At 45.0% G+C, this 13,305-nt stretch overlaps 1 protein-coding gene across 1 annotated transcript in view; it reads right to left on the minus strand.

The window, feature by feature from the left end:
* PLOD1 (procollagen-lysine,2-oxoglutarate 5-dioxygenase 1) overlaps positions 1–11,179 on the minus strand; it is a 17,922-nt gene extending 6,743 nt beyond the window's left edge. The window contains exons 1-10 of the mRNA XM_026073996.1: positions 11,000–11,179; positions 6,437–6,528; positions 5,767–5,903; positions 4,242–4,405; positions 3,790–3,902; positions 2,043–2,106; positions 1,127–1,224; positions 712–813; positions 471–602; positions 89–210 (exon numbers count right to left, since the gene is read on the minus strand). Coding sequence (XP_025929781.1) covers positions 89–210; positions 471–602; positions 712–813; positions 1,127–1,224; positions 2,043–2,106; positions 3,790–3,902; positions 4,242–4,405; positions 5,767–5,903; positions 6,437–6,528; positions 11,000–11,093 — 1,118 coding nt within the window. The 5' untranslated portion in view covers positions 11,094–11,179. The remainder of the gene's footprint in view (positions 1–88; positions 211–470; positions 603–711; positions 814–1,126; positions 1,225–2,042; positions 2,107–3,789; positions 3,903–4,241; positions 4,406–5,766; positions 5,904–6,436; positions 6,529–10,999) is intronic.
* Positions 11,180–13,305: the final 2,126 nt, after the last annotated feature.

Here is a 13,305-nt window from a genome sequence, read left to right on the forward strand (position 1 = left end):
AAAAAAAAAAAAAAAAAAAAAGGATTGCCTTAGCTTGCCTGGACACAAGCTGACTCTGGTAGCCCTCAAGTTTGGCCTCTTCACTTACATGCCCAAGTTACGTGCTTCAGCATTCTCCACCTCATCATCTGGCCCAATCACTTTGATGGCAAGATATTCTTTGCCGTGCTCCTCAACAAATGAGTCCACCTGCGTCAGGTGATGTTGTTCCTATGCCAAAAGAAGAATAAGGAAAAACAGGTGACATGAGCTCATCCCAGGCTGCTCAGCCTCCTGTTCTTGAGAATGCCAAACCAGGTGAGCAACAGCTCTTTCCATCTCTACAGCTTTACTGCTGGATGGAGCTATTTTATAGGTGCCTTTGCAGATAATACTGCAGTTATAGAGCCTGGCAGTCTAGTCAAAGGTTGCAAAGGTGACTGGGGCAGTAGGAAGGCATTTTCCCAGCATTTGCTAAGAACTTTACTTACATGATTGTGAATGAAGAGCTGGATCCGTTGTTTTGGGTAATGGAGGTTACGAAGCCGCAAGAAGAACTGGGAGAGGAATGGAGTGGGCTGCTCAATGAAAATGCCAATCAGAATCAGTGGCAACGCATCATCCTACATTCAGTGAGAAGAGGAAAGAAGTGGTGGCTCATGTATGACACCAGAAACACAAGATCCCATTGTAACACCTGTTTCAAATGCTTGGGATAGACATCAGCCTTACCTTAAACCCTGTGAGGCTTCGCAGGCCTTCATCACACACAGTGCAGCCAGTCTCAAACGTCCATATTTGAGGAATGTAGTTTCCCAGGTAGTTCAGCTGCAGCTGCAAAAGGGAATTTGCCATGTTCCACACACAGGGCAGAGGAGTTTCTTTGCCTCCACCCCCTGGTGTGAGATCAGATTCCGTCAGAACTTCATTTACCTTCTTCCTGGACTAAAAAGTCTGAAAAGCACAACAGCCTGAGGGTCTAAGTACAAGCTGATCTTCGAAYCAGACCCATCTTGCTGCTATGGCCTTGGACCATGGATGCAGGTAAAGTCAGTATGTGGGAGGATAGTAGCCTGATACACTCACGCACAAAGGGTCACTTTGCAACAAACTCATACCAAACCTTTCTCTCAGGGCTCCTGCTTACCTTGGTGGGTCCATTTCCATGAATCACCACAGGCAGAGTGTCATATAACAAGTTTCTTGCTCTCACTCGTGCATTTTCAAACTTCAGAACCACCTCATCTGGAAATCACATTGCCATCATGTTATCAGACAGCTTTTATTAATAATTAGCAACACAATGCCTTGTTCCTACTGAACAATTGCTAGAAGATGAAAGCATGGACCTGGACAGCCATATACAAGTAGTTTGAGGACTACAGACTATATCCAGGAAGGAGAGAAAATGTTCAGAATAGTAGACTAGCTCAGGTTTAAGCTCCAGTCTTTCATTCTTATAATGAGCACAAGAGCCAAAAACTTGGCTCTTGCCATTTTTTACCTGATTAAATAAATAGGGGTTGAAGCAAGCCAGTAAACTGAAAACATTAGGCAGTAGTCCCAGGAGAATAGGTGGATCACATAAGCCAGAACTAGAGTAATCAGCTGGTCAGAAGCCTGGTGCGGGTCAGTGAGTACTCACTGGCAGTGTCTGGCTGCATCTCACCTTCTATGTCATTCCAGACACTGTTCTGAAGCGGAAAGAGAGGCAGGCCCTAGGCAGGGTTGTGTGTTATTACTTGCAGTGAAGTCCCTCCCAGTTTCAATCCGTAAGGCTAATGCAATCTGACATACTTGGAGATCAAAGTGGCAAGGAGGTATAAGATGGAAAACCTGACCTGCATTGCCCCAAGTGAAGAGGGAATTACAGTCAGAACCTAGTTGGTCGCAGTGGAATTGCAAATAAATCCCAAGACTCTGGCAGAGACTTTTTACTGGGGCTTGTTCTTCAGGGATAAGAATTTCTGAAATTTAATCCCTTCAACCACATCACAGCTTTATTTCCGGTGTCAGCATTCAGTTGCATTCCAAGGAGAAATGAGCCTCTTCTTTCATCTCACCTAATGCTCCATTCAGGTTCTGGAAGATCCGGCTTCTTTGGTCTAGACTGATGTTGATACTTTCCTTTAGAAGAGTGAGATAAATAATCTTAATTAGAAGACAAGCAGGCACCCATTTTTTACATGTGACAGACTCTACACTAAGTAAAGATACATCAAATTCTTATAATCATTTTCATATTCTCCAAGCCCTGAAGCCTGAGAACACTCCCAGCTAATCCTCATTTTCATTTGAATTTGAAACAATTCACCATTTCTAAAACGGTTCAAACATGTTATATTAGGCTAAACCATATAAATAAACACTTTAAAACTGCTCTGGGAGTGCCAATAATGCAGAAATATGAAGCATATTAATGAAGCACACTTGCACCACAGTCATATAAAACCCATGTATAATACGCAGGACTGCCAAGACAGCAAAAATATCTGCTGTGAAGGCAGTTTCTTGCCATCTATTCACAGGGCTAGGGTTACCCCAAATATTGCCCCAGGCACCAGTGTCAAACCAGAACACAGCAAGGGTGTAAGGCCAGCTTGTGCAATCTCTGTTTTTATCCCCTGCTGCAAGTCACACTCTGACTGGATTTCTGTCACACTAAAAACAAGCTCTGACTTAACAGAGTTCAGCGTTCCTCCAGGCGTCTGTTAAGATTGATTACTGGAGAGGACGGCAGGGTGCTAACATCCGGTGTCTGAATGCCAAGTCAGTGGAACTACTCAGCCTTTGTGTGGCACAGGACCAGAACTGCAGATGAGAATATTAAAGGAGCTGTTCATGTTAAAATATCACGGGCCACACTCAGACTTGGGGAGGTAAAAAAGTGCAACTCCTTTTCTAACCAGTCTGAAGGCGCTTTCCTATTTTTAATGATTCCCCCTGAGTTTACTGTCACAGTTTTACTTCTTAGTTCTCAAGCATTTGTGGCATCCCTCACAAACAGCCTGCACTGTGTTACACAGAGCTGGGCAGGGACAACAGAAGCAGAATCACCCCGTGGGCTGGATTAATGTGTACTACAGTATGACACATGGTGTTGGAACACATGATGCTTACGGGGTCCATTCCAGTCTTCAGTATGATGTTATGTGGCATGCTACATAGGCTGACACAATTTTGAGGGCCAGGATCTAGAGGTATTTGCTGAAGGCAGTGGCAGCCTCTTCGTTCCAGTAGGGCTACCCAATGTGACGCCTATGACCCCTGTCCTGTGGCACATCAGTAGTTACAAAGCTGTCCCTTGTATCACCTCAAATCTGCTCAGGCCTCATCTGCCCCTGTACCTACAATGTACTTCAGTGCTAGGCTGCGTACGCCTTAAGTTAGTACTGCAGCCTGCAGGGAAGATACACACTTAAAGTTTGGATTTCACATCCCTTGGGAGGAGACTGATTGGTTCCACGACAATCGACAGCTTTAAACATCGGCACATACATATATTAGTATGAGTTTACAATGAGACTTGTTTTAAGATACCTGTGTTCCTAGTCAAATTTTAAGCATAAAGATAAAAACTGCTAATAACAGAACAAAGGGTGTGGTTGCTAAAATGCAAATTTCACAAGGGAAGTGGATAATGGGACATACTAGTGGCATCTTCCATGTAAGGCTGCTAGAGCAGCCATTACAGGGCAACATATACATGGTTAACTTCTTTTACTGTCAGCAGGGATGCTGCATGGAAATGGATCAGCTGCAACGCTTCTCAGACAATTCCTCCTAACACCAAAATTCAGGTACACTTACCCGTTTTTCTGGATCCAAGAAGATAGTGGTATAAAAGAGCTGGTCACTGTCATCGTCTTCTCCCTTCCACTCTTCCACAAGCTTGTTCAGGTTTGGAGCATAGCCTATGAAGCCTGCAGGAATAAGGATGAAGAGAAACACAGTATTTCAGTCCAGACAATCCAAAAGTACTCATGCATACACACACTCACTTCTTTCACACAAAGTCTCACTCCACCCTGTGGTGCAGCAGAGACATATCAGCTTTCAGTAAAAGCATGTATAAATCACCCTTCCCAGCATGGAATGACACTGGGATAGAACCCTTAATCTTCAGCATCAGAAAAGCTCAGATACCCATCCCCTGAAAAAATCATTCTCACTGCAAACAGCAGGTTCCTATCCTCTAGATGTGATTCATAGCTATGTCCCTTCCTGCAGGAAAATGACAGGAGCCTAGCTCTCCCTCTTACCTCCAGAGCCCAGGAAGCGCTTTCCATCTCGCACCTGAGGGTACTTGACTTCCAACCTTCTGTCAGGATAGATGTAGTTCTCTGCTGAGAAGACAACTTTGCTCTTGGCTTGTTTGAACTTCTTCAGCAGCTCCGTGGGGCCCGATGCAAACAGCACATCATAACTAGAGTAAAAGATAGACAAAAAAGGACAGAAAAGTGTGGAGTCAGGAAAACAGGCCAGTGGGAAAAGCAACTAGAAACAGGGGATTCATTTAGAATCCCCTTCTTTTAGTTCTGCTTCACAATATTATATTTTTGTTATAATTACAACTAACTAAAGTGCAATCTTATTCATAGAGTGGAAGATGTTACTTAGAAATCAACGGGAAACACAGATGGATCTCAAGAATCCAGACAGTCCACTGACTGTCTAAAAGCAGGATCAAACAGGTTTACACTGCCCCAAGGGAAGTTACTTTGAACATTTTTAAGCATTTGCACTGCTGGAGATTCCACAGCGTCTTGATGCAGCCTATTCCCATGCTTAACCATTCTTACTTTTAGAAAGTTTTCACTAATAATGAAACCAAGTCTCCCAAGCTGAAAAACAGGCTGATCTCGTCTTGTTTTTATGCCTTTTGGAATTGTGAATCACTGATGCCCTCACTCTTTGTAACAACCTTCCACTTGCTGGAAGAAGATTTATTCTGCCACTCCTTTGTATCCACACTCCTTCTTTCTAGACTAAAAAAAAMCACAGGCCATGCTTTTTACATCTTTTGGCATCTTGCCACTCTCCACAGAGCTCTCTGCAGTTCTTCAGAGGTGGGGACTATGCTGGACCCCAGTCCCTGGATATTGGACTCCAGTCATTGTCTTCTCAGTACTGAGCAGAACTGACTAATTCCCAGTGCTCCCAGAATGAGATCTGCATTCTCTGCAAGAGATTTGCATACCTCAAACTAACTTTTGGTGAGTGAAAAAGTTGCTCATTCCGGAGATGAATCATTCCCTACCCTTCTAAATATACGTAGACACTCAGAGCTGCAAAAGATGATCTCCCTGTCATGGGAGCTAAAGATACACACTTGTATCCCAGGCCTGCTTGTTTCTGGGCACAGGAAAAGGCATTGAGACTCCAACCCATCATTTTCCCTCTTCACATTTCTCTGGCCAACTAATTGTGTTGCAGTCTGCCTCACAAATAATTCCACTGAGAAAGGCCTGCCCAGATCCACAGAACTTGCCTGTTTGTTTTCTGGAGATAGAGGCAGCCAAATTCCACCCTGGCAGAAACAGGTATAATGCTATCAACTTTATACAAGAGCTGGAATCAGCCCATTACAGTCAGACCTTCCCAGCTGCCACGGATGCAGCTCACACCAACACTCAGGAGACTACAGAGAATTCAGGGGGAAAAAACGCAGGAGATCTGGACACATCTTCCACAAGTAACCTACTTCACAGTTAGTTTCTTCTTAGTAAGAACCTGTCCAAACAGCCTTATAATTCAGTTCATGGCAAATCCTTTCCAACCCATTACCTTTCTGTGAAAAGGATGATCAAGTCTTCTTTATCTGCATACTCCTTTAAAGCTGATTTCAAGAGACGGACCTTCTGCCCACCTCCTGCTGGCTTCTTGTCATCTCCACCCTGCCATTCCTCATCCAGCCCCAGCACCTAAAGGAGACAGGCAAAAGGTCTACTGAACAGGTCATTTTCCCAGCAAGACTCACATAAAAGGACCAGAACTCACAGCCTCACCAATCCTGATTACTCCCAATGCAAAACAAAACAACAAAAAAAACAATTTCAGGATGGAGGCACCAGGCATATATGCCAGTCTTTGAACTCTCCTCTGAGATGGAGAGTCAGAATAACACATAGCACAATAAAAAAGTACTCTCAGCAACAGTGATGGGAGCTTCCCATTTTGCACCATTACGTTTCAGCATTGCAGTGGAAATGTGTCTTGGGGCTCCCCTGAGCAGGAGCCATGGATCTCATCTCAAGCCACTATTGGGGATGGCATAAGAAAGACTGCTGCAGAAATGCCAGCTGCCACAGTATCTCTCAGACAGCCGAAAGGGCATGTCCTCTCTTGGGCTTTTGTTTAATTACTTTGTGGCCAAGTCTTATCCATTCCACACTCAAAGGAGTGCCCATTTCAAAATTCCCTTTCACCAGCTACTACTGAGGCTGTTGGCCATCACCTGGACTTTGTAGTTGAAGAACTGGGCTGATCTTCTGAAGCGTCTGAATCCCTCAGTTTGCTTGGTGGCAACAGTAAGAACGAGCAGGTTTTCTGCTTGCAGGAGAAAGCACAAGAGATATACGATCAGTTTGCTTGTTTTCACAGCCTACTGTTCCATATTTAACAAAGAGACTTTACTATCAGACACTGAGCCAAAGTAGGAACTGTTATTCTTAAAGGTACCTGACAGATTTGACAAAGGGAGGTCATTAGGAGTAAAACTCAGCCATTGAGAAGTAAAGCAACTTTCCCAGTATCACACTTCAAGTTAGCCATGAAGTCAGGAATAGAACCTAGGAGTCCCGACTTTTGCTTAAAGAGCCACTGCTGTTCATGGACAGAGATTATGTCTGCTCTACACAACATTGACAGCTGTCCAGGTTCATTTCAAATCAGGCAAGGGAGGCAGTAAAGCCAAGGAGCAACCATATTCTGCTGAGAAGCAAACAGCTTGCTTAGACCGCACCCAGTTATCCCTACGCTACAATCTTAAGCACTATAGGTGCTCTCACTGCCCACAAAGCTTCAGCTCAGGAAGAAAATCAGCTTCAAATCCCAGTTATTTGCTGCCTAGATTATTGGCAACACCTACAGAAAAAAAAAAGACAGCATGGAAGTAGACAGTGTTTTTTCACTGGAGTAACTAACTACCATATGGGACAGAACATCRTAAAGGTGCCCAGAACTTTCAGTGTTTGATTGAAGAACCCAAAACTAACTGCAGTGCAACTAAGGCTGTTCCTTTGCTTTGTACTTGTGCAGCAGAGATTAGAACTTGGTCCTGGGTAAAAAAATGGGGAAAATATGAAATTTAATTGAGTTATGAACTGGAAAAAGAAAATACAATTTATTGAGTGTTTTTTTACCCTGCTAGTGCAAGCTACAATTCTTCAGTTTGAAGAAAATTAAACTTGAAAATAAAAAACAGAACCACTACAAAATGCCCATTTGGAAGTCATGCATACAGTGCAATTGGCTTTCTGTCCCCCACAGAGTTGCACTCAGCATTGACTGCGTGTAAGGAAAGCCAAAATTAGGCTAAATGTTATTATTCCCCCTCCAGGGCTGCTCCAATTTTCTGCTGTGTTCCACAGGTGTTTTTCAGATTTTTCCATACATACACAATGTGAATTTAATTCTGCCATCACTTTCATTAAGATTCCCCTCCCAATCTTGTCCCTTAAAAACGAAGTTCTCTTTCAGAAGTTTCTCCAGGGTAACACTGGAATATGAATTTTCTGTGGAGGTCCTGGTTTCTTTTTTGTAATGATTAAATGCTCTACTTCATCTTAATACCTTTACTTCAGTAGGAATTTGTATAGGCTCTGGCAACAGTGTGTTTAAATATGAATCCTGCCATCCAATTTTGACATTGGAAAATACCAGGAATAACTGAAAGGACATTTTCTTGGCTTGAGCAGGGTCCTCTTGGAACAATGAATTTTTCAATGGATGTGCCAGATGTGTCTTCCCAGTGTACCCAAACTGATATTCTGGGCATGTGGAGTCCAGTGCCCTAGATAGGCAGGATTGGAGAGCTGGGATACTAGACAGACCTGACAAGGGTATCAAAAGTAAAACATAAGAGTAAGACTAGAAGTTAGGAAGTAAGAGGATGTTCCCAAGGACAAATCCTTTTCTCCATCAGAATAAAGAGAAGGAAAGATTGAGAGCAGTCAGTAAAAAGTCAGCTTTAACTGTATTTTTTTAGACATTCATGCAGACAGACAAAGGACTGACAAACAAAAGAATTTGAATCCTGCGTTAAGTGCAACTTCTGAAGGCAGATTTTTAGCTCTATGAAGTGCATTCCTAATCCAGCTCCTTCAGCACACTCCAGTTAGTTGCATCCTGTCTAGTCACAGGGTGCAAACAAATCAGTAAAATATGAATGTCCTCAGGGAATATGTTAAAGCCATTAAAGTTTCTAGCCGTATGATGGCATGCAGAAAACCATGGCAGCTTGATCAGATAGCTCTGAGCTCACAGTTTCTGAGAAGGTGGAAATCGTACTGCCGGGGGGGACAAACGTGGGCTTGCCAGAGAGGAATGTAAAAACAAACATCAAATTCTAGTACCTGAAAAGGGAGAAGAAGGCATATGACAAGGATAATAGAAGAAAAGAATGACATTAGCCTGGCTGCTAATCCAGCCTGAATTCTGAGGAATCATGTTAAATAAATTAGGAATTCGTTTTCCTGCCATCACCTCAAGAAAGCAACAAACTGTTTATATGTCGTTTAATATGACTGCCAGAAGTTTGCTGGACCAGATGAGAGAGGGAAAGGCTCCAAGGGATGAACAGGAAGCGGTGTCGTATTTCTAAGGCAGAAAAGGTTTCACTGTGCACCATGTGAACTCACAGGAGCATGGAAAAGCCAGCACAGAGACCACAATCCCCCCCACGCAGAATTCCTCGTTAAAGATTCCCTTCTCATCACTGATTTGCAGGGAGCTCAGTTTCTGTTCTGAGAAATCTCTGCAGTAGCGAGAGTCTTCCGTCCCAAGAGACTTCTCACTCCTTCAGTCCAGTCCTGGAAGTGCTGTGCTGAGCTGTGCCGCCTCGGCTCCTTCCCCTTTAACCCCTTTTTCTCCTTCTCAAAGTTCTTGCCGAAGACTGGCGCAGCTGATAGGCATTTCCAGAGACAGAGCAGTAAACTCTTCTATTTTTTGACTTCCATAGTAAATGAAACTTTTCATCTTTTTTTTTTTTAGATATTGTCGTCTTTCTCCACGCTATCAATGCACATTCAGGCTCCTTTCTTGAGACACAAATCACACATAACAGATTGGCAGCTTGGAGCCAGTGGAACTCAGCCAGGTTACACCAGTTGAACACCTGACATACCACCTCCACCACACAAGGATCCTTCTGATCAGGGCAAGACATTCAGTAGCACATGGAGGCATTTTTAAACCTCCAAAAGAAGGTTTATGCTTCCTAATCATCCACATCACAGTTACTTTTCATACGAGGAAATGGTAGTTCATTTTGTTAAGCTGGGCCCCCTGGACACACTGACTCCTTGAGCCATGCTGACAATTATAAATGTAAGAAATACATTTAATAACAGTATGACTGCAAAATATGAACACAGTGTGGTTCGACAAAGCAAGCACTGGACGAGGAACCAGGGGAGCTGGACTGTATCACTAGCTCTGCTCTGCAGCAGGGAGTCAACTTGCTAGCTCTCCATTTTTCCATCTGTAGAACAGTAATAAATGACATTTACCACTTGTGAAGTTCTTTGAGCACTACGGATGATTCTGTATGGACAGGATATTAGCACAGGGACTTAATTGTGACATCAAAATCATAATGAAATGATCAAGTAGACTTATGAGTTTTTACAAAGAAATTGGTAAAAAGTAGCGACGAGTTCAGTAACAAATTTTAGAGTTATTTACTTCCGCCCTGACTCCACAGGGAAAGCACAGTTGCAGCTGCATTTTTGAACAAGGGATGAATTTATCCCTAGGCTGTGCCTTGGGAAATATTATTGTGCAGCTTCCTGTTAAATAACATTTAAGAAAATATCATTAATACTGGGATCAAATAGAAAAATCAGTGCACAATTTAGTAGTGGATAATATAATCTCTGCATTAAATTTACATTTACCAAGGTTTTTTGGTAACAATTTAATTAGAAGTACAAATAATTATGCTTAGAGCTTTTGCAGAGATCTGAAAGAACTTTTAAGAGAGAAGATAGGTATCATTTTCTCATATTACCTGGGGAAGCTGAAGCACAGAAAAGGTAACTCATTTTTTTCTTACAGCCATACTGGAAGTAAGTGACTGAATTGGAAAATAATTAATTCCAAATCCCTTTTCCTAACCAACATACCTCACTGTCTTTTCCCAAAGCGGGCCCCAAAAGCTTGTTAAAAGCATGAAAGATCTGAGGTGCATAAGAAAGGCGGGATGGCACACAGAGGTGCATTTCTTACTCGTATTTGTCTAACAGTTCTCCTATATGCAGAAATAATACTGCTTAGTTATGCCTAAAGAATTCCCCTTCCTACTCTTCAACAGATACATTTTAACTTATATTAAAGGCGATTATAAAAGCATCAAGCATAGTCAAGGAAATATTCTAGGTAACAAAATGAAAACCCCTCTTAATTGCTGCTTCTCTCATGAAGACAGAAATAATTATCTAAACTTCTAAGCAGAACGACAGTGCGTGAACCCCCTTGTCAATCTGGTTGATCTTCAGTAGCTTCCCTATTCCTCTGCTGTTCTACTGATTGCTCTTGGGACCACGTACCAACCGAACGTGTGGGGACAAAATAATGTTACCCTGGGAGCGTCGTGGCTCTCAGGGAACAGCGGGGCCAGTTTGGGGATCCAGTGCGCTCTGTCGCCTGACTCCTGAACGGCTTAAGTTCAAAAGCAGGAAGGGCAGACCCAGGTGGGACGCAGCCCGAGCGGCCGCGAGTGCTCCACCGCGACGAGGTGGCGTCCCGGGCTCCTGCCGCCCCCTCGGAGCCGCGAGTCCCCGGCGCGGACCCCCCTTACCTTCCCGCCCGCCGCCGCCGCCCTCGGCCCCGAGCAGCGCCAGCACCGCGCAGGGCAGCGGCAGCAGCAGCAGCAGCGGCGCCGGCGGCACCATGGAGGCCGCTTCTCGCCCGCCGGGAGCCGATTCGCACCGGGCGCGGCCCCGCTCCGCAGGCACCCGGCGGCTGCAGGAGGCTGCGCGGCTGCCGGCGCCTCTGCCACGCACCAGACCCGCCCGGCGGGGGCGGGCGGCGGCGGCTCCTCCTCCTCCTCCTCCTCCTCCTCCTCCCGGCCCCGGCCCCGGCCCCGGCCCCGGCCCGCCGGTTCGCCCTTACCCGCGGCGCTGGTCCTCGCTGCCGGGGCTGGGCGGCCTGCGGCCCCCGGGCGTGGAGTCGCTCCCGGCGGCCGCCCCCGGGGCTGGGCTGCAGCTGGCTGACACGGTCCTGGAGCGGGGAAAAGCAACAGAAATGCGTTAGCGCCGCTCTGCACGGCGGTGCTTCTTTCCACCTGTCATTCCGTATCGTCTACTTCCCCGCGGAACACGAAATCCGCTGCAGTTTTGTTTCCTACGCTGGGTGTTTTTCTTCAGCTACACACGCTCCTTATGTATTACGGTCATCTGTGTGTCCTTGTTGTGCTCGGGTTGCTTGCTCTAGTGCTGGTGACTTATACGTGCGTATTTTTTTTTCTTTTGCCTAACTTTGATAAATAAGCAAAATAAACCTATCTTACAAAATTGCACTAGTTTTTAAAAATTTGGGGTTTGTGGCCATTTTTATATTGCAGTGAATGTATGACTTAGATGCTGGGAAACACTTCTGAGCCTGCAGAACACCAGATGGGGAGCTACCTCTGATATGTACTTTATTTGAGGCCTAAAGCAATATATTATTTTTACTTAAGTAGATCACTTAGCTGGACTGGGGGTACGGAATACACAGCTGGAAACACACAGGGAGAGTCATCGTATGAACATCAGGATAATGCACAGTTCTCCCTCATTGCAGAGTTCAGGTCGAATAAAAAGCTCAGCTGTGTAAAATCCTGAGGCCCAAGTTTGCTGTTTTCTGCCAGCAAACCACCTCTTGAAATCAACAGAAATCACAGAGATTATACGATTCAATTTTTCAGAAGGAGAAGAATGTAGGATCTTAAAACATTAAGCACATATAAGGAGAGAGAAGAGCCACGTGTTACTATGTGTAATATTTTCCATGCTTCATATTAGCGTCCTCCCAAAGAACTACCATTTTTTCTTTGTTCAATGAGAATAAGCTTGAGTCCATTCAAAGCACTTTTGTCTCCATTCCCTCTCCCCAAGGCAGAGACTCCCTTATAATTACCAGGCAATCAGAATAGTCCTCATGCTCAAATGCTGCACTGCAGGCAACAATCCCAGGAAATACTAGCTCTCCCTAAGATGATGATTTCAGGAAACTTCCTTTTCCAAAGCTGCCGTTTTCACTAAATAAAAATAAATGAAAAAAAATGAAAAAAGATTCTTTCACTTCAGATTTCTCCAGTACTTCCCAGGCCAGGACAAGCCCCCATTAACTCTTTAGCAGCCTCTTTGATTTAAGTGGGGAGCCACAACAAAGGTGTTCAGCCCCTCACCTTGAAAGCCCAGACTGAGATTCAATCTGGAGTTTTACAAGTTGCACGTTTCTCAATTTAAGATAGTCACATCTCTCTGTTCTAAAATTAAAGTTTTTTTGTGCACTTAAACTCATAAATGCATCGTTGTTTATACTGCTTTCCTCAGACTGTCCCTGTTTGACAGCTGTTTGCATTCTGCAGCCATGCCAACCCAGCAAGCCTATTTTCTTCCTGTTTCTATGTTTGCACGGCTTTGCGCGCTCTGGCTGGAGSTGGCCGCCTCTCTTCCCAAACAGCGGCAGCTGCCAGTGCAGATGTTCCTGCGAGTACGTGCAACACGTGCTCCGAGCCAGGCGGCAACTTCCTAAAAACCCGAGAGGAGCAAAGCTCGGGTTTCAGAGCAGCCTTGCGGCTCACCAAGGCCTGCGGCAAATACCGGCCTTAACGAAGTGTGCAAGGGGGCAGATTTCACCTTTTTTTTGGCACAGATTCCATTCCCCCTCTCCCCCCAATAAAAACCAAGCAGCTCGTTTGGAGGGAGACGTTAAGGAGCCCAAATCCCACGCGGCTCCTCGCAGGGAGCCGCCAAGGACGGCCTCCATCTTCCGCGCCCCTTCGCTGCGCAGCTCGGCGGGCTCTGGCCGCCGGGGCGTTTCACGCCGCACCCCGGCGCGCAGCGCTTCCGCACGGCAGCGCCGAGCTCTCCCTTAAGGCCTGTCACAAAGTTTACG

Source organism: Apteryx rowi, unplaced genomic scaffold, assembly GCF_003343035.1.
Source record: "Apteryx rowi isolate R43461 unplaced genomic scaffold, aptRow1 scaffold_38, whole genome shotgun sequence".
Classification (NCBI taxonomy): Eukaryota; Metazoa; Chordata; class Aves; order Apterygiformes; family Apterygidae; genus Apteryx; species Apteryx rowi.